This window comes from Rhyacophila brunnea, unplaced genomic scaffold (genome assembly GCF_057557595.1).
Source record: "Rhyacophila brunnea isolate RB1 unplaced genomic scaffold, BYU_Rbru_1.0 scaffold_6, whole genome shotgun sequence".
Taxonomy (NCBI): domain Eukaryota; kingdom Metazoa; phylum Arthropoda; class Insecta; order Trichoptera; family Rhyacophilidae; genus Rhyacophila; species Rhyacophila brunnea.
Window position 1 is genome coordinate 20449245 of NW_028233276.1, and position 23329 is coordinate 20472573.

Here is a 23329-nt window from a genome sequence, read left to right on the forward strand (position 1 = left end):
TCTATATGTCATTAGGTTTAAGTACAAACTAAATAATAATATTATTAAATTACATTTTCTGTTAGATTTCCATATTGTATCTTTCTCTGTCTCTATCTCTAAACTTGCTTTTACATTTGTATGTATATTTCGCTAAAAAAACATATTATTTTTTACTTATATCAGTGTTATATCCATTGTTGTGCCAAGAAAATGTATTTGAAGAGTATTTATTTCTATACGGTGGGATTAATCTCCGCGGGGTTTTTCAAATAGGAGATTTGACGTTGTCTAGAAAATTTTGATCCGAAAGGTAATTGTCCTAGAACCTAGATAATTTTAGTTATGTGAGATTAGCGACTCCTGCGGGGTGTGCGATAAACCGCATTTCTTTAAACGTTTCTTATTTATTTAACCTTGCGCAAATTTCGCTTATTGCATTTAAAAAAAAATGAATTTCAAAATTACACTGAATATATTATATTGTCATGTCGGTAGAGCATGCTCGACGTAATGCTTTCTCTGATCTCATCGTCAGGGTCGGGTCATTTCTTTACCGGTTAATTATTAGATATTTTTTTTAGACAATGATGATGACATTATTATATTCGTCATCGCTAAAGCCATTTACGTACGGTGTTTGCATTAAAAATAATTTTACAGTATGAAAATTACACAATTTTATTAAAATTATACTGACACACATCCATTTTCCGTGTCGTAATCCTTTAATACTTTTGCGAATTCATCATACAAAATAACACATAATGACGCAACTGATTTGCTTACGCGGTGTAATTTTTTCAATGGCCGATTTTTTACTTCAGTATCAGCTCCAACCCTACCCGACAGATATAGCATGTCGGTTTTGACGATGTCCATCGTCTCGCCGTTTCCATGGAAACTCAATACAAACTAATCTGTGGAATTCTGAAACTCTTTTTACGTTTCGTTCTGGAGGGAATCGTTACACTCACAGGTCTTTAAAGAACACTTAAAAGCGGTGGTTTCATTTTTATTGGTTCGTGTCGCTCGAATATTTTCACAAAACATTGCGTATTGTTTTACAAATTTGCATTTTTGCGGTGTAAAACTGGAATAACACACGGCGAAAGGTACACCAATCGACGTCTCAATCAGTAATTAGTGTTTACAATATAAAATAACTTCAAGTTATGCAACTCAAACATTATTGAACACGTCATAATCCAGTGAAAATCTCGACATAATCCACATTTTGTGTTATTGTTTTTATAACAGTGAATTAAAAATAAAATCAGTTAATTTGAACGAACATACTGAAAGCCGATAAAGGTGGTAAAGTTTGGTGGCGCCACTGTGGCTTTGAAAGCATTATTAATACTGGGTAAGTGATCCTTGATATACCTACCAAATAACTGAATTATTTTCCTGTTGGTTAATTTTATTATTATCAGATGTTGGGGGCGCCACCTTCTATGACGTAGCCTATCAAAAGTTTCATAAACATCACGTAGTTAAGAATTTTACCACCGATAGAATAATGTTATGTAGATAATTATAGCGTTTCCAAACATGTTGAACAACCTTTTTCTCTGTCAGATAGAATCTTCTGTCATTTCAATATCGAAATCGCTGAGGAAAATACCAGTTGAAGTGCCCATTCCCATGCAAGAAGAACTGCTTCACTGTCTCTTCACAGTAGATATGAAAATTAGTAGCCATACAGATCTTTTTTGCTTCATTTTCATATGTTGCATTTCTATATACGGTTTTATTCCATTTTCAAATAATTATAATATGTACAGACTATAGGCATACTTAGACAATCTTGGACTGGTATTTAATCGAAAGAATTGGGTATGTACCTAATAGGCAAATAATATCAAATAAATAGATAGCTACTTATATTAATTTAACTGGCGTTTACGTAGTAGGTAGGAAGAACTCCATTTGTATGATTTCGAAACTAAGTGTTCGTTAATTTCATAAAATTGTATCTATAAAAATATAAACCCAACTCCAGAAAGATATTGAAAAATTGTTTTGAAGGTGTCTTTGAAGCTGGAAAGAATGATCAAATAAATCTGCACCTACCTACTGTAGATTAATTTTGTGGTGTCTAGGAAAAAGGAAATTAATGTGAAATTGAGGTGTGCATGCTAACTACCACTTAATGTTTATTGATAAGTAACAGGTTAATTGGTCGGAACCCGTAGTACTCTTCTGTTTTCTTAATACATGTCGTGAAAAGGATTACTGTTAATATTTATCACCTTATTAATTGTATACATATTATATGGACATATCGATCGTCCAGTTCATTAGTCAGACATCTCCAAATAACTAGTTTTGAGATAATAGCAAAAGCAATATTCTAATAGTCACCAAAAAATCAAATATTATTGATTTTTGCCCGAATTTTATATATTTTATCAACAGGTGTTTAAAGATTATGTACCTACCTATGTATTTAATGTAGTTTGGGAATGTTCGTGTTGGTATTTTAATATTCTTAAGTTGTAAAAAAGTAGCCTATTTACCAAAAAGCAATGCAAATAATAGTAAATTACAATACAGATAAAACGTATTATTTGGAATTTATGATTTTTATTTTACTTTTTATTGTGGGGGTCTCAAAATCAGTCAGTCCGTCGCGTGTCCACCACCCTGTAACTCAGAATACACCAGAAACATACCTTACATTTAATTCATTAGGAAAAGCACAATAAATTAACCTAGGTAGTAGGTATATTAGTTAATTTTTTTATTATAAACTTTTTCAAAATATAATTTCGTCCTACGACATTATCACAGTTTTAGATATTTTATTTAAAAAAATATATTAGTAATGAAGGATACTATTATCTCAATATATTTTTCTCCCTTTTCCTTGAGACCACAAAATTAATTTTTATTTGTCTTCGTATGTAGGTACATAATTTGTGAAGATTTTTTACTTTTCATAATTAAATATAAGTAGGTACAATTTTATTTATTTAGTTTCACATAAACAGGTACATTTTACTTAATATATATTTTTGGTGTATCCAGGGAACGCAAACACTTTTTTTGGTTCTGAGAATTTAACACATAATCTAATAAAATTTGAATTAAATCGAAATTGTTCGGTATCTTATAAATAAACCATATTTTACTCACATATATATGTCATATATAAATGTCATATATATATGTAAAAATATAATATTATATATATAATAATATAATCTAAGAACAATGTATTCCCCTTTATGACGAAATATTTAATTATTGGTTTTTAATACACCAATGCCTTCAAATAAAGTGACGCTTTCAAAATAATATTATCATGGTCTGCGAAAATATTATTAAATATTACAAAATAGTTTCAACGTTTATTTTCTACTAGGTACTACGAATCGTATCGTCCCAAGCCCAAGCACTTGTGAAAATTAGTACACTTGGCCACTGCTGTGTAAATATAGACATTGTGACGTAGGTATACAAAACATGTGTTTATAACTACTTGCTTTATACAACTTGTAAAGAAACATTGTATTTATATTTTAAGTTTAACATTATTAGCGTAGAGGTTTTCAAACCGTGTGCCGCGATTAATAATTATTCCAAGCAATGTCAATGCAATGGGCTGATTGGTGAGCGGTCAAGATTGTAGGTTTTTATGGTTCGGTGGTTATTTTCTTTGATACAATTTTAATGCAGCACACTGCTCCTCTTTTAACGCAGAGATGTCGAACGGAGTCGAAATCGGTGGAGATTTTCAGCGGCAGCTGAGGTAAATCGCAGGTCCCAGTCACATCTTCTGGCGTGCCAAGGCAGTGGTTCTCACGTGAAATTTAACTGTGGCCGCACAATTGACATTGACAGTTCTATGTTCACTACTTATGTTATGATTGAAAAAATTAAAGCTAAACTTTATTTACTAAAAAAATAGATCAATTTTATTTATTTATGGACAAGTCCATTTAATAAAAGACATTTGAACATTTCAGTAGGTACCTACATATCTATTTATTATTAAAAATAATTCAAATGGAAATTTCTCAATACTCCTTTTTTCCAATGCGAGCCGCATGGTTGTTTCTAGGTTTACATTTCGATATTTGTTTTGTATGAAGTAAATGATCTTTCACATTATACAGTAGTAAGAAAAATCGACAATATTAATAAAGCAATTGTTGTCAATTCTTTGAATTTACTTGATTTTTGGTCAATGTATAACTTCGACCAAATTTTTTCAACCGTGGTATTATTAAAAGGTTTTTAAGTACTTGGTCATGACTCATTTCCAATAACGCATTTAAATATGCGTTAGACCAGTTAATTAAATTAAATTCTGAAAATGATGCTGGTAGCCGCTGCAAAATCATGGGAACCACTGCTCTAAGGCCTTATCCAGATGGCGCGATTTGACTCGTTACATCTACATACTATTCGGTACATGTGAACTTATTGAGCCGTCCACATGTAATCGCCGCGTGTCACTTCTAGCGCGCGGTCGAGGTACAGGTGACCTCATTGCGCTGTCCACATGTACTCGCAGCGAGACACGTGTCATCTAGATAAACTGTTGGTCAGACAGACGGGCGAGAGAGACAGTCTCCTCTCTACTAGATAATAGACATCAAAATAGGAACCATGCACACTCAAGAGGTTGGATCGTGCTTCGAAGGGTACTTCTCGTTCATTATGCCATAATATAATCCGAAATACTGTGAAGAAGTTACGCTTTATGAATAGAAAGCATGTGTAGCATGTAGGTATCTTTGATAATAAAAAAATATATTTCAGGATTTAATTTTTGCCGCGGGAAAATTTTAAAACTGTGTCTAGTTTCATTATAATATGATTCAAAGACTGTGTTGTAACTGTGAACAATAGGCTCACCTACCCTTTAATTGGTATTTTTAAGTGTGAAATAGTATTTATAAATTTATAGCCGATATGAAACAAAAAAGTTTGGAAACAACTCTATTAATGCATTATGTTGACATCATGACACGTGACGTAGTGATTCTTTGTTGTTAAAAAACCATAGTCTTAAGTCATAACTTAAGTAACGATTATCCTTAAGATATTATCAATCATTTGTTGTATTATTTGACATTTGGGTAATCATCGTGTGTGATTTTAGATTTAAAATTACAAGATAAAAATAACTTTTTATATACAACGTTTTTAAATTTTCTGTTGAATCATAATATAAACTTGACAATTCTAGGTATTTATAAATACTTTTTTGTACTTGATAGAAATACTGAATAAATATAGAATACTGAAATGTCATTTTGACATTTCATATTGATTTCCACTATATAGGTATATATTAATAATTTAGTTGCTAGGACTGAATATACAAGAAAAATGTGTACTGGATAAACAAGAATACGAGCTAATAAAAACGTGGTAAAATAGAATAGTGAAAAGTTATTGCAACCAACAAAGTTTCCATATAAATATAAATTATGATATAGTTGCACTTGATAGAAATACTACTGAAATGTTATATTGATTTCCATAGTAACGCACGTATATATTAATATTAATAATTTAGTTGCTAGGAATAATAGTAGTTTTACTTTTAACGGATTTCTTCCGAAATAACTTTTCATACAAAACAGAATTAACTGAAAATGAATTCAATTCTACTTAAAGATGGCTAAAAGTATTAAAAGAATGCATTGGCATCGTGTTCTGATATATTCTAAAAGTTTCAAATGTCTAGCTAGTCGGGAAGTTAGTTAAAAATCGATTGCAAGATTTGTACCGGACAAACAACCACCGGACAAATAAGAATACGAGCTAATAAAAGCGTTGTAAAAAATTACATACACCGGGTGTTAAGGTGCAAGTACGACAATATAAAAGTAATAAGAGTTCGGAGTCAACCGAATGGGTCATAAAACGACGTCCAACGTTTTCACCTCACGTAAGTGAAATATGTCGATATAATAAGCTATTTTTGTTGATTGACTACAGATATTACCCTTCGAATTATTCACCAAAGCCAGGGGTGGCCAATTTATTTGTTGTTGTGGTCTACTCACCAAACTCACATAATAAATTAGCAAAGAACGCGTTTTTATGGTTTTATATCAGTGAGAAAAAAGTGAATTACCATGTTCGATTCTAAGCAGAGCATAAATGGCCCTCCACATAGTGGAGGTGGTATTAACAGATTTTTGTGTTGTTTTATATTATACTTAATATCTATCTCTTAAAACATCTTCATCAATTTTCATATTTTTCGTCTTTCGTGATAACCAAGCCGCAAACATGCTAATTAACAAAGATTGTAGGCACCTACCTATATGTCATTTAATGTGTTTTGAGATTATATTGACGTAATACGTTTATTTAATTCGCCTATCTAATATAAATAATATTGCAATTACGGTCTGCAATCCAGGGATTTGGATATTCGTTTTTATTTTGTGAAAAATAGCCTATCTTCGTGAACTAATAACTACTATATTATGTCATTTAACGTGTTTTGAGATTAAATTGACGTAGGTATATTTACATAAGGAAATATCGCATTTATGTAGAGTTTCACTAATAGGTATGTGTTTTGATATGGGACATTTACGTGTTTTATATGTTTTTTTTTTCTTCAAAGTATCGCAAAAATTTAAACAAATACGCATAGCATTTACAATAAGGTTTTTCATCAGACTGTTGAATTTATGAAAAAAATATCACGTCTGACAGTTAACTTCCCGAGATAATTAACTGTCTGAATACTGTTATATCTAATAGACTATTTTTTGTTTTATATTGTTAATTTCTTTCCTTGTTCCAGGGGGCGGTGGCGGCGTTCCATCACCACCGCCGGCTCGATTAGGCCTTCACTTAAGGCTTTCACGGAGCTTAAGCGAACCGATGCCTCGTCAGCCGGACCTCTCCACCAAGGTTGCTCCCTTGCACCCTGACGCGCTGCGCCAGAAACTGGAAAGATACTCCTCCACAACAACCCCGTTCCTCCTGGTCGATTGCAGACCATTCCTAGCGTACAACGTCAACCATATAAAGGGGGCCATCAATGTGAATTGTTCCGATCGGTTCAACCGAAGAAGACTTCAGCAGGGAAAGGCTGGCTTGGCGGACCTGGCCACCAGCAGGGAAGGCAAAGAACTCTTGCAGGAGAAGGTGTATAAAGAAGTTGTGGTGTATGATGAATCATTTGAGGATATTGACAGACTTCCGGTGACGCATCCTCTGTTCCTTGTGCTAACGAGCCTCATTGATGATGACCGGGAGCCAGCGTTACTCTTGGGTAAGTTTAATTAATTACTTAATTTGCGTATGTATCTAATATAATAATATTGCAATTACTGTGCAGACAGGGATTTGGGGGATCGTTTTTATATTGTGAAAAATAGCGTATTTTCGTCAACTAAGAACTTCAAGAAAGCGATTCATGTATGTATATTGCGATTTAAGTTTTTCTTCAAACTTCAAACTATAATTATGTTCAAGTTTATATTGTTTATTTTTTGTTTGTGTGTAGCTTAAGATATTATTTGACAAAGATATGAAAATAAAAATAAATCGATTCTCGAGAATTGGTTTATTGATTTCTCGAGATTCCCGAGAAATTTTAATTGTAGTAATCTTACGTGAGGAAAATAATAAAATATTAAGTTTTTCAGTTGGGGTGGTTTTTTCCCAACATAATTTTATTCCGTCCAGAATCAAAGTCGAGAGCTTCTTATAGCTTTCCTTCAAACAAAATAAATCGAAATAGCACACATTTTTTTCTGTCCGCCTCTAGAATCCTAGTCGAGAACGTTTTTTTCTTGGACACCTGGATTGAATTTATTTATGGTAAGAAAATCTCAAATTGTAGAGAATCTTACTAGGTACCTACTTAACAATAATTGTCGTGATATGAGAATTTCGAAATTTCTAAAAAAGAATCTCGAGAAACGAAAATCAAATTTTCTCATTACTTATCCAAAATTCTCGATCAGAACCTTTAGAATTTTTGACTGATTGGCTGAATCTAAAATTGTGCTTAAAATAGCTTGCTATATTTAACAAATGCGGGCGAAAACATCGTAATGTTTGCTACACATGATAGTCCAATATAAAATGACCTGTTTCCGTCCACACTTTCATAATATTATAATTAATGCTCCCCTTTATATAGAGAAGGTATATTATAATGTTTACGTCAGCGTCTCTGAGTTCAACGTCGGTGTCTTTAGTTTTCGTTAACTTTTCTTGATAGTATTACAAAAACCGCATCATTTTAAATATTGTGAAGCACTTCATAAATGACAGCTGAATTTAAAATAGATACCGTTTTATGCTACCGAGTCCAAAATACATTTCAAACGATTAACCTACGCGAAAATCATTCAAACTCAATTTACCATTCAACATACATGTAAATAATACCTAGCTCTATTACATTGTGTATTGTTTTCAGGGGCAATTTACCTAATATTAGTCTGATTCATTCATTATAATGAATGGTTTTATTGCTCTCGGGTTTAATGCTCTTAGAATAATTAAGTCGCCAGTGCTCTATGCAGAATATAAATCAAACGTTTTATTACATTTGAATTGTATTACATAATAATGTTGGTTATCTTGTTATTCCCAAATGTTGTTAGAATTTCAAATGATCTTAGGTATAATGTATTCATTGTATACTAAAATATATAATGATTGAACTAATATTAGTAATCGGCCTACGTATAGAACATAGATTTATTGAGTAAGCTTCAACATCAAGGAAAAATGGTTAATTTAATTGTTAATATTATAAAATGGTTTGTCACAAGAGATTGGACATTAACCTAACCTAACCATCATTCTTTTTTCGTTCTGAATCTATGATATTATTATGACTCAAATGGCTAATTTTATTTTGTTGTTTTTATAGAATAATATATTGTACACTATACATTTTAATTATGTATTGATGTAAAAACATTTACCACTTTACTCTAAACAAAATTACTCTTGGCCACCTCACGGATGTTAGAAACTTGCGTAATTAATAACGAAGTCGTACAGGCTCTGAGTACAAACACACGTTGAAAAATAACATGGGAATTTTCCAGACATAGATTCGAACCCGAAACCCATTGCATCTACGACTACTACATAAAATTCTTCAGACAGAATTTAAAATTTTCATTTTAATAATTTTGTGTAAAATGTTTGTGTATTCATGTCAATTGAAAATCAGGCTCGGCTTAAAATGAAAACTTATAATAGTATAGTTATAATTATTAATAAAGGTTCATCTAACAATATATTATACATACTTAACAAAAACAGTTATTTAGCGGTGGAAAAGATAATCATTATCTACTCTTCAACAGATAGTGTGACAGTAAATAAACAAGAGACCGTGAGTACTCGTATGTAAAGTGTAAGCAGGCTCCAGAGTAGTGTTGTCAACCGTACTATAATAATATTGTAGTGAGATTTGTACTATAATTTTGGTCTGAGTACTATGTATAATATTAAAAAGACATGACACGCCCAAAAAACTATTACATATTTTGAATATAGGAAAACCGAATTAAATTTGTATCTTAACGATTTCTTAATTTCATTTCGACATTACAAAATATGCCAAAAGTACTAAAATGTCGATATTTCCTTACTACAAATTAATACAAAGTAATTATTATAATTTCGAAATAGAAGAAAATTTGACGAGCCGAGAAAAAAAGTTGCTCGAATGAGGTAAAAAAAGCCCTTAATTTTAATTTAAAATTGTTGAATTCAATTTATCGGGAGGACCTAAAAAGACGTCGGAACTTCCCAAATTCTCCGTTATTTTTTTTGTGAGAATCAAAAAACCTACTATACATCAGCCAATCAATGAAATACTATAATTTCTTGAACCGCGTACTATAAATTCGGTGACAAAAAGATGGCATTATCAACTATGGAACAGCGTGCAGTCCAGAGTAATGTTTGCTAATTTAAAAGAAAAAAGGAAATAGGTACTTATAGTGCGAAATGGTGTAATGTTTAGCAGTAAATCGGGCCAGTAATATTTGTCTTCAATCAAATTACTTCGTTTATTGATACTCTCATTCCACTTTCGTGAGAATGAGTTTGTATATTATATATTTTTTAAACAGAGTCTACTTAGCTGATTTAGTGTACTTCCATGTACTTGTATACTCTTCTTATAACCTTGTTTTCTGTTTAAATATGGTTAACAATTGTTTCCTTTGTTTTTATGTCATGTTGTGAACCATCTAAATTTATAATTTGCTGTGTACACCATATTTAAAATAAGTAAATTTGAATTTGACTAATTCCTAAATGCGCACATAATAAAAAATACGCTAGGAATCCATTAATGTCTTTATAAAAAAAACATTTATCGTCTATCAAAATATTTATCCAAATAATTTGTTTATGAAATATTATTTTACAAACAAATAACGGATATTTCCTATACTTACATACTTAATTTTCCATTATTTGCCTATATAGATTGATACCACTAAATTACGTCAGCATTATAAATCAGCGACACCTATATGTTTAGAGCAAAATAAAGAACGAAGATATAATTTAATATTCCGTAATTATTTTTATTTATCGGCTTACTTTTTGTAATAATTATGTACAGGTGAGTGTGTGTATTCCGTACAGTAGTGTTGAGTAAAGTTTATGTTGATTTGATTGTGTTGGTGCACGATTATTCTCAGAGGTGACTCAGAGTGACTTTCACAAATCCTCAGTCCTTCTCTAAATGGGGGTCAATATACATTTGTAATTACTCCATCATCATCAGTTGAGGTATATCCACTGCTTGGCGAAAACACTACACTCAGTCCGTAGCCTATTCGGATATTTACGACTTTTACACAATACAATTTTTTTGTCAGATTTAGCCATGTAATAAAGTGAGATTTCGTCTTTTTCTGTAAGTAGCATAATATAATAAAGGACACACCTTTATTCGTACAGTCTTGAAAACGGTGTTACAACTCAGAGCGCAGGAGCACATAGCAGTGGGGTTTTACCCGGAGTAGGAGCAGGCCAGACCACCGAAAATTTGTATATTCATGCAATTCTTCTCCGGATGTTTTTTTTTTAATTTTCGTTCTAAAATCCAATGAAAATATTATATTTGACAGTTTACAACACTGGAATTATTTGAAATACGGCAACACTGCCGAGTGATAAATAACCTCACTTTTGTTGATAAAAGAGGCAAATAATGAAAGACTATTTGCTGTCGTTTTGTTATTTAATAATGAAAATGACGATTATTTTAAAACTACTTACTAATTTTTTAATTTTTTTAATATTTGTATACATTAAAACTTTTAACCCGGAGCGGAGCAGACCGTGGAGCGGAGCTGGAACAAGTATTAGGTCCCGGAGTGGAGCTAATATAAATACATATCTATCATTCAATATTGGTTTATTTTTTTAAATACCGCCTCGGCCCCAAGATTGCTAATCGCTGGCCAATCGACCAGCTATAAAAAGAAACATAAATTCATATTGATTCACGATTATGCATCTTGTGCATAATACGCGAGACATCTAAATTCGCGTGCTTCGATCGTGCGCGATAAAATGATCATAAAATTTGACATTGGTGAAGGATTTTATTCCTTATTTATAGTTACGATAATGGGTGTTTTTCATTTTGTGTATCAAAGGCTGTTATCGTATTTTTTGCCTAAACTACGTCATGGAAGACTACCAGATGCAAGTCGAGAAACACACTTGCTGTGTTTATTTTGCATTAGAGAAGATAGGTTATAGGTATAGGTTGCAGGTTGCAGGTGTTGACATTGCGTTGTTGAAGCGACAAGAATTATGCACATAAACAATAATAATATAATAATGATAGCCCGCGATTACATTCGCGTGAAGTGTGAAAACAAAATATACAGAAATATGCTGATTCGATCGGATTTTCAAAAAATCAATCAATATGCTTAAATAATATTGTCATTAGCTCCAACAACGGTTGGATGTAAGCGCGCGTATCTCTACTCGCACCCCACCTCAACACTCTACTACTGATTATTTCTACCGATTCACGATTAATTGTTGCAAGTGCGTTATTTTCGAGATGTTTTATCACATAACATCAGAACCTTTCTGTTTAAAGTTATCGAGATGTTTTTGTGTGTCTATCTGGAAACCGATCATGAGAAATCTACCGGTGAATGTTTTGTATTGGTTAATAGAATCTATTAATAAAAAATTGTTTTTTTTTTTAAAGATTGTATGGGTAGTCCATGTGTTATTGCACCGGAAGAATATGAAACTCTATAATGTTGGTAATGTATTTTAATCAATATTGGTCTAGTACAGTGATGCACAAACCGCGCCCCAAAATAACAAGTACCTACTTCATCACCAATTTTTTCATTGAATACAATGGTCATTTATTGAATACGACTAAATTCTAATCTCCTATAAAATACAAGATTCTATCGTGCAAATACATAATATTATGCACGTCATGCAGATTGGAGAGTGATTGGAGTAGCTGATATTATGTGACAACTAAATTAAAATAATAAAATGTATGTCTCGTCTAGTATAATATTATATCATTATTTGTCAACACTTTTACCCACTGAAGCCCATGAAAAATTAGGAAATGGATAAATTGCCCCCTTTTTCAAATAGGTTGTTGACCGCTGGTCTAGTAGTTTTGGAGTAAATTTGGTTATAACTTATAACTAAATAAATGGACAGACAGACTTTCGAAAGAATATTTCGAAACCTCAAAAATAATCAATAATAAAATATCACAATACACTTCGATTATTATATAGATATTGATTTATATGCACTTTCAAATGGTTATGAGAATTGAAATCAGAAAGGAATACATATCTCAAAATTAAACGACTTCTTAGCAACAGAAAACTTCATTTTTTAATAATATTAATGACTTTTAGGTTATTTTACATAGCTACTACTACGTACTACATATTTGCTTTTTATAATTATTTACTAATGTGTTTGCAAAAAGAAAATTTGCTATTTGCAATAAATTATAAATGTGTTTACGGTATTTCAAAATATGGAGACACAGAACATATGTATGGAGACAACTAGCTTTGAAACTGATAGTATCATTTGTCGGCTTAAGATAGCCGAAAAGAAATAATAAAATTGGTACGTCATGTAGTAGATATATTTACATATATGTAGTTAAATTTGCATATGGTTAAACATAGAAGTGGCGGCATTCTGAGTCTGCCTTAGGGCGGCACTTTGCATAGGGACATCACCGCTAAAATCTTACCTTTGCAGGGTTCGAGATGTGGCTATTTAAATATATGTAAATTCAAATACCCTTGGACTGACAGGGTGATTCTTAAGCAAATGAAAAGGGCGAAGAAATCCTGCGAAATATTATTACTAGGGCCCGGATTTATATGCTAGTGCATGTTTTGTTAGGGTGTATGCACAGCTATGAGAGTTGCACAGAAATCCATTTTGAAACACACAGAATCTAAAAATAAAATTTTATTGTGCATATAGATGCATATTTCGGAGATTAGTGCATATTTTAGGGCTTTTGCATTTATATTTTTAGTTTTTAGTATTTAAGAATTAGTTAAGTGTGTCGTTTCTGTTTTTTTTTTTAAATTGTATTTAGTTTATATTGCATTTCTAATTCAATTGTAAGTAGGTACTTGTAAAAAAAACTAGTTTGAAAATAAAATTGTAAGTACGTAACTTTATATTGATTATTTGTGTTTTTTTTGTTATTGTATATTATTTATTAAAATGTTATTCAATTTTTAACTGCATATTTTTTAGTTTTTAGTACATATTTCAATGATTTTAAGCGCATATGTGCATGCATATATTCATGTTTTTTGGTGCATACAAATCCGGGCCCTAATTATTACAACTAGAAAACGGCAGTACCTCGGTCACATGCGCATTATCTAATAAGACAAGCGATATACGTTGCAGAGAAAGACGCTGCATTGTCTGGCTTTACAATCTCCGAGATTGCTATAAATGCAGTTCCACCGAACGATTTCAGACAACAGTCAATAAAGTAAAGATTGCAATAAGAGTGACTGATAGAAAAAGGGATGCCACAATACGAAGAGGTTGAATTGTTGTTAAAAACATCGAGGAACGGTCAGTTATCACACGATAGAATGTTTTATCCCATATCTTGCCGTAAGCCGGAAATATTTTGTTAAATTATCCGCGTGTAGTTTGGCGTATCTACAATGAAGCAGTGGCGAGTTAAGGGATTTGGAGGTCCAAGGCACTGACTTATTTTGTGGCCCTGCACAATAAAAAAAATAAATGAAAATCTGAAATTTCAACTACCATTGCACCTAGTAAAAACAGCAATGTACCTATTTCCTTCCTAGAATTACGACCTGTAACAAAAACAGTAAAGACACATGGTAGTGGTTTATTTCTTTGCACTAGTTTTATTTCTAGTAGTAGTAGTATTTCTAGTAGGTTTATTTCTTACTGCTAAAGTCTCCCTTTTAGGGGAATTATTTCCAGGTAAAACATATTACGATGGGACTATTATGCGAATTTGCCAAACGCGGCTTTAGAACGCGGGACTCTAAATTACAACACTGTTATAAATAATTACAAGATAAAAAGAACTTTTTATATACTTACAACGTTTTTAAATTTTCTGTTGAATCATATAAACTTGACTTGACTGGCTTAAACGATCAAAAAAAATTGTACTTGATAGAAACAATACTGAAATGTCATTTTGACATTCATATTGATTTCCATAGTAACACACGTATATATTAATAATTTAGTCGCTAGGACCCCTAGCAATCAATAATAGAGGATTGGAATACGGATTTCTTCCGAAATAACTTTTCATACAAAACAGAATTAACTGAAAATGAATTCAATTCTACTTAAAGATGGCTAAAAGTATTTAAAAATGCATTGGCATCGTGTTCTGATATATTCTAAAAGTTTCAAATGTCTAGCTAGTCTGGAAGTTAGTTAAAAATCGATTGCAAGATTTGTACCGGACAAATAAGAATACGACCTAATAAAAACGTTGTAATATACGATGATCTGTGATTTTTTTCCTCTCAAATATCCCATATGCGAATTCGAGTGGAAAATTAATTGTATAGATATATTTTGCCCTTGCTTCGTTACGCATTCATTGGTTCTGGCATTTCGCGCAGTGGGCCATCGAGTTCAAACCAACTCACATGACCGCCGACTTGGAATTATTTCCGTGCGTTGACTCACTCGTTCGGGTCTACTACGACTGAAAAAAATTGGGCAATCGCTCACAGTGGCGTGGTTGAATCTTTTTCGTAATTAATCAATCGAATCACCAAAATCCACCAAAACTTTGCTCATTATTGTAATAAATGGAGAGCAGTACTGGGTGAAAATTGATTTAGAATATTAACATCTATATAAAAATTATAGATGGTATTTTTCACCACACACCATGTCAAAATACTTCCCGGTTGTTTATTTCTCTATAAACCATGTCATTAATTCTTTCCTTGTCTTTCCACTGCTACGTACATTCACAATAATATAATAGATAGGGCCCTAGGGTATATATACGTAATACCGTTGGATTTTTAATAAAGAAATTGAATGTCTGACAGAAATACATTTCTTATATACTCTATAATCATGGCTTACCGTGTGTTTCATTGAAATAGTGTCAGGTCACAGGTGGCCTATGACCCATATGACGACTTGAATCCAAGATGGTGGCCGCTTTAAACACCGATAATAAAAATCGATCACAACAATCGGAATCGTTCTATGACAATTTTATACAAAAAAGGTAATATATATAATATATTCTAATACCGTCTGACATCAAGGGGTTGTAACAAGTCAAACCTTTGTTGAAAACGTATAATGGATTGTAAAACGTTGTTTACGCTCATGATTGACAATGAAAAATTTTAAGTATGTTTTGATGCTAAGTCTAAAACTCTGTATACTTTGTAGAACAAAAAAATATAGATGTAATTAGGATGTCCTGTCTTTTCTCAACCTTGCATGATCACAATAAAATGTTTTAATATAATATAACAGTATTATTGTAAACTTGAGAATAAAACTATATTTAGTAGATCACATGTCCGTAGTTATATTCCGGATACATTTGGTAAACTTTCATTTTGAGCTTGTAATTGAGTCGTATGTTTTAACGGCCCACATGCTTGTCGTAGGTCAAAATTGAGTTTTTATTGTATTTTCAAACAATGATCCTGGACACTCCTTAAACGTTGTAGATAATCTATTTATATAATTTTGAAGCCTTATTATTCTTTATAGTTATTTTAAACATTTTATGACTGCATAAAGTATTTTTGTTACGTAAAATAGTATTCTTTTAAACCTCTCGCTCTAATGTTTTAGAATATAGTCATATTTCGGTACATAACTGTGCAGTGGTGTTAAGATTTTTTACATTTATCAATTTTTAAACGCATTTATAAAACCATTAGTATAATTTATGATGAGATAATTTATGTAAAATATTCACGATAAAAAATTATATTGATAATCTCTGTGATCCCAAATTTGACAAGAATTAGGCATTTTATTATTCAAAAAATCGGCAAGATTAACACATTTGAAGATGATTCTAAAGATATTTATTATAAGCTATGTTTTTGACCATTCAAGTTTGATAAACATCCTACGAATATTAATTGCTTTATAATAATTATTGACCTAAGAATAAGGTAGTGTTTTTTTGAAATACGCCATTTCTTTTGTCATTCCCCAGTGGTTAAGCTACAACATACGGCCGTAGCCATAAATTGACAAACTATAATTGAAGTAGGGAGTAAAATTATGTTAACGCGCGTGTTTGAACATGTTTCTAACCTTTCGAAACACGCGCGTCAATATGCCTATTTCTTGTCAAATTTGGGATCACAGAGATTATCAATATAATTTTTTATCGTGAATATTTTACAAAAATTATCTCGTCATAAATTATATTAATAGTTTTGCGTTTAAAAATTAATAAATGTAAAAAATCTTAACACCACTGCACAGTTATGTACCGAAATATGACTATATTCTAAAATATTAGAGCGAGAGGTTTAAAAGAATACTATTTTATGTAACAAAAATACTTTATGCAGTCATCAAATGTTTATAATAAATATGAGGGATAATAAGGCTTTAAAATTATATAAATAGATTATCTACAACGTTTAAGGAGTGTCCAGGATCATGGTTTGAAAATACAATAAAAACTCAATTTTGACCTACGACGAGCATGTCCCCCCTTAAGGAATTGCAACATTTTATATTCTATATGTTCACGATAATAACAATAGATTTAGTTTAGATTGACAGTTCAAAATTATGATGACAGCAATACGGTGTTACACGACGGTACATGACCATTATTTTAGGAAAATACATAAATGTTAATAGTGACTACTTCCAATTGCATTGTATTGATGTGATTAAATTCATGATTCGAAGTTCAATATTCTGAAGAAAACAAAAGATATCTGACACATTAATTATTAGTCTTTGATCATTTTTTACAGCAAACTATGAAAGATACTACTGCAGTGTTATTATATAAATTCCTACCTAGTGATGAATCGGTAAATACCTACGCATTTTAAAGGTAAACTTTACTCGTGCCCTTCTATGGTCTTCACACATTTGATTATACAACCGGAATTGTATGAATATGTTTCTTACGTCTTGAAAGGTACAGTTTTATTTATTTGATGTTATTTATTTCGACAGGAAATTAGTAAAAAGTATGGATATGTATAGAAAAGGCGATATTTTTCAAGATGGGAATAGAGTAACAAAGAACACTTTACGCCAGGCGACGAATCACCACGTGTGTAGAGTGATATCATATAGGTCCTTACCTTAGACATTTTCTAATCAGTATTATGGAAGATAAACATAATACTATCACCCGACACCATGTCGCATCTGCTCCATAATACCATAATACACAATAGAAAATGGTAAGATAATAATAAATGATGTCACTCCACACGCATCCGTGTTCCCAATCTGTCACCACATTTTTACATGATATACCTATCTTGGAAAGATTTTAATAAGCTCTTGTTAAACGAAAAATCTTTTGGGACAGTATAAATCGAAGCGATCGTCTAAATTAATCCACACAAGCAACGTCTAGGGGAGAAGTTAATGGTTTTCAATCAATGACATTATTAATGAACAATGCACTCAATACAGTAGCTAGCAAGCAAATTCGCATAGCGACGTTCGCACATGTATAGGTAGACGTCACGCAATTTCCATTATGCGATATCACGCATCGGGAATTTATAGCAATATCACCTTTATTGTAATGGCGTTAGAACAGTGTTTCTAGTATCAATGTTCATTTGAGCGAACCCGTTCGAACCGAACCATTCGGCAGACCTGACAAAAAGCATCGGGAATTTATAGCAATATCACCTTTATTGTAATGGCGTTAGAAAAGATTATGCCATTCGGCTGACCCGACAAAAAAAGTGAGTGTCATTTTTTTTCTAGATGCTTCGTCCATATTAATGTCATTGTTTTCAATATCTATTACGATACTAATTCACTATATTATATTATATGTAGGTATATGATGCTACGCCACTGGCAACGTCCGTTCATAGTAGTATGCCTAACCAAGTTTAGATTGACGCCCGCACTGCGAGCCAAGGAAAAGTCACTGTCTCTAAATTTGGAAATGGGCTCTTTCTCCGTGAACCAAATAAGGCCGTGAGTTTTTAAAGGCACGCGATTGGTAGCTTCTGGCTTATGACAGATAGTAATATGAGTAATTTGACCGATATTGTGAGATAATATCGAGAGGTAAATCATGGCAACTCCAAAAGACTAACTCAACAGGTATTGAGCGATTGACATGTTTATAGTTAATAATAGTCATCAGGTGATCTACCGCTCTATAAAGGCATCACCATAGATTCTGTTAAACATCCTAGTCCTTAACATTGAGTATATTATTTATTATTAGGTATAGTATCTATACAAAATGGGTATCATTATTAATTATAGTGATTTTCGGTCACGTATATACCGGCTTGGCAGACAGATAAATTCTCCGGTGTAGGTAATCAATGCACCTAGTAATATTATTTACTACAGCCTTCCAAGTTCCAGCTTCGGATCATACGGAAAGCACAAGGGCACGTCATTTCCCTCGATATACCAATATCAATGTCCCGCGTTTCTGTAGTAAATGGTTTATGTAGCATCGCCACAAGGTGATGTAGGATCAGCCACGACGACAGAATTCGTACGGTTGTGCCACAACAATATTATCCTAATAAAACACTATTTATAATAAGTACCTACCTCTTTATTATTTACTTATTCCATATAATTTAAAAAATCCCAGTGGGTATATTCTATTCTATACACAAGGCCACTATCGGCGGCTATTGACGGTAGTTTGGCATATTTATGTATTGAGGGGGTGAATTGTTACAATAAGCTAACCGTATAAACTGTCAAAAGGTGCTATGTTGTAACAGCCCATCTCTTGGATGTGTTAACTTTTAGAGTAAGATAGACAGTTTAGACGGTTAACTTATTGTAACAATTATAATACCTCAATACATAAATATGATAAACTACCGTCGATAGCCGCCGATAGCTGCCTTGTGTATAGAATAGACCCACATGATCGGTTTCGTACGCTTACCAAGGATACCATTTTGCTATAATGAAAAACAAATACATACAATATTGCAAGATAACTCACTGTTAAAAAAATAATTTGATTACAGTTAGTTTCACGAATTTTAATTTACCTGTACCTCAGAGACAGTTTAAGTCCGATTTTGTCAAAAATTAAGTCAATATTTTGTATTTAAATTATTATAATACATTCCAAACCTAATTTACATTATATGTGTAATAAAGGCATCTGAAAAGTCTTCAGTCCAGTTACATTGAGAGTCAGATTTATTTAAGTCCGATAAAGTAATAAAGTTAAAAAAAAATACAGAAATGAGTTTACATATTATAGCTTGTGCAGGTATATTATCTTCTGTATAAGTCAAAAGTACATCTTTTAAAATTTTATTATGAATATTATACATATAGACTTTAAAAGTTTTTCTCTCAAGATTTTTATCACTGTATTAAGTTAATTTCTTTCCCCGGTGCACTCTTGCACTACCGGATGTTATCAATAATTGACCTTAACAAGGTTTAATTCCCTTTGTTTATTTTTTTATTAATTCCGTAATAATTTCAGGCGAAAGAGAATCAAACAATAGTATCTTGTCACTCCCTTAATTCAATTTATGCTCTGGTTGAATTTCAGGGGTTCAAATGGATACGAAATATGAAAACGCATCCACTAAAAATGGAACACTGTTTTAAAAGGCTACACAGAATTACGATAATCGAAGACCTGAAGATTAGAACGATCCTAGTTGAGTAATCGAATGATTGTAAATTGTATATAAATATTTTCAAAATTTCGTAAATGAAATCTTATCAAACAATTCATTATTTTATTATTACAGGAAAATATATTGATATTTCTTTAAGTTGATTAGTGTTTTAAATAGTTGAGCAGATACAAATCAGGTATAAATAGTGACGTCCCTAGATAAAATGCCGCTTCTAGGCTACTGTAGGCCTCCGAATCCTCGGCTAGCTCCGGGCCTGGAGTGGAGGTACATTCGAAATCGGAAGAACGGGTAGGCACTCTAATATAGTCGAAGTAAAACAATATTCACTATATTAACGTCAATTTATTAGGTTTCACAATCTCAAAAGTTATAAAGTTCACATTACGAAAGTTCGAAACCACAAAAAATATTATATAGTCTAATTTATTATATGATAGTTAATTATATAAACGCACACACTTATTATTTAATTATTCAAGAATTAATTATTTATTTTATTTGTAGCCGAGATTGCGCGACCACGGGGCACGGTGTTGAAAAGGTTGGGAACCCGGTCCAATAAAAAAAATAAAATTCGAGAGAAAACAGCTAAGTCGCTGTTTGACACTTCGCGTCTCGCGCTGTCAGTCTGACGGTAGGTATTTTTCGGGTAGGTATCAACCAGTAGGTATTTCGAACCACGGTGAGTACCTCCTCACAAGTTTCGACAAACTTGTATGGAAATTGCGAAGAAATCACGCCGCCGACCGTCGCAGGTTCGGGGTCGTGAGGGCGGAAAAAGACTGATCTCGAATTCAAAAATCACGGGTTTTTATACAAATCTGACCGATTTCATCCCCTTGTCCAACGTTTTAGGGGGTGCGAAAATCTGTAACGGTTTCACTATGAAGATTGGCGGAAATCGTACCGTGACCGATTATCCGCAACATCCACGTGAAAACTGGTTACGCCAAATTATAGGTCTTAGGCGGTACCTCCTGATGGGCGGAACCGCCCTCGCGTCACTTACGTTTTTCTGGTACTCGCTAGTACTGAGAGTACGTACCTTCAGAAGCAGTAGCGCCTTGTTTCCAGCCCAGCCAAGCGAAAAATGTACGTACGAAGGAGTGCTTGGTATCAACGGATTCTTCGTCGAATTGCCTATCGATACAGCACACCCCCCGCGTGGTGACATTCCTCATGGCTGAGGGAGGGCCGTCACAGAGGCGGCCGGCCCCGTGGGCTCTAGCGGTGTGACGGTGCCTCTCACTCAGAAACAAGGGTACTCCTGAGTCAGCCTGGATGGTAAGGCTTCATATCCCAGTGGTTAAATTGGTATATTCGTGGCACCAGGCCTACGATAGCGCATACCAATCCTTCGGCCAACTACCGTTGGAGGGCCAATCTTTGAGGCACTCCGACGGCCTGAATACCTCCTCGACGTTGGTCTCAGAATATGAAATCGGTGGGTCATTAATTTATTTATAATATGAAAGTTTAATAATAAATGATATCTAGAGCAGTGGTCTCCAACCTTTATGTTACTACGCCTCCCTTTAAAAAAAATCTAATCTTGGCGCCTCCCCCCCTTTATTTCATTAAATAATACAGACACTTTTTTAACACACAAGTTTTTACTACTTACTTATATTAAATTCATTTTTTAATTAATTTTTTTTTCATGCGACGAATGAGCTTGTTTATTACCACAATCAATTTTAATAGAAGTCAACCAAATTCATCATCGTTCATTGACAAAAATTAATGGATTCTATCATGGGCTCCACATACTGAATAGGGCCCACACGCCAGGATCTTTCACCCATATATTTAAAATATTTAATAGCCCTGAAACAAAGCAGCGCCGCAGGCGACTTTTTTACTATTAATAAAATAATATGAAAAATGCATTAGCAAACTAACCAAGAACTCAGGAAATAGATTTTTGTTTGCTTCAATATATCTGGCGTAGAAATCATTTAAAAGTGAAGACATGTATTATTGTTATATTATATTAAATAAATCACGTCAAAAACAATTTAAAAAAACAATATCACACCCTGCCTACACGCTTCAGTTGACACTTTAGCTACGAGTGACATTTAAATTTGAGGTTATTGTTTTCATGCAACCAGCTGTCGTTTTGTGCATTACCGAAACAGAGCGTTTGCAAAAGCGCCATTTTTAAATTTCTCCGCTCCAAATATTTTATTTGTAGATATTATGGTATAAAAATTAATTTATTAAAAAATTTTGGCGCCTCCCCTGGCAATAGATCGCGCCTCCCAGGTTGGAAACCGCTGATCTAGAGGGAACGTTACTTAAATTGAATCTATCTGCGTGCCTGTCGCGCAATCTTTCCTACCTTAACATCTAATACAGCTCGGTGTCGCCACAGGCACATACTTACGACTAGTTGACGGATGTTATTCCGTCAACCAAACATATAGGCAGTAATAATTGTTTAGTACATACTCATACTTCGCCGATCAAAGATTTCCCGCGCCTTATTCCAGTACGCGGTCTCCTTGATCGACCAAAATCATTGACCCGATTCTCCCGTCGCGCGTGAACGTGACGCCGTCATACACGCGAGCGAAAGGGGCTCTGTCACTGCAAAGCGGGCAAATCGGATCGCGAAATCGGTTTCAAACACGTACGACAGAGACGCCGTCGTACGTCAGAGCGGGAAAGCTGCCGGAATACCGATTCGGAAACGCCGCGCGCGGAACAGCCGTAGCTATTAGATATCGGATTTGTATGAAAATTAATTCCGCGGGGTCGTGATTAAAATCGGATCGATGGTTGCCCTATGTGTTGCTATACTTTGTGATTGCACATATGTACAAATGGAAGTTTTCGCAACAGGACCTATGAGCATATGTTAACAATTATTGCGCCGTGTACGCGCGATGCGTAGCGACATCGATCTATTACAATACAACTTAATTACCTTATTTACTATGTACTATAACGCCCATCCATAAGTC

The 23329-nt window shown here is 33.1% G+C and overlaps 1 protein-coding gene across 5 annotated transcripts in view; it reads left to right on the plus strand.

Moving 5' to 3' along the window:
* puc (dual specificity phosphatase puckered) overlaps positions 1-23329 on the plus strand; it is a 206406-nt gene that overhangs the window by 32586 nt on the left and 150491 nt on the right. For 4 of the 5 annotated variants that reach the window (XM_085956348.1, XM_085956349.1, XM_085956346.1 and 1 more), the window contains one exon: positions 6764-7237. In XM_085956348.1, coding sequence (XP_085812474.1) covers positions 6764-7237 — 474 coding nt within the window. Of the gene's footprint in view, positions 1-954; positions 1346-6763; positions 7238-23329 lie in introns of those variants that run through there. The other variant, XM_085956347.1, reaches the window with a different exon arrangement.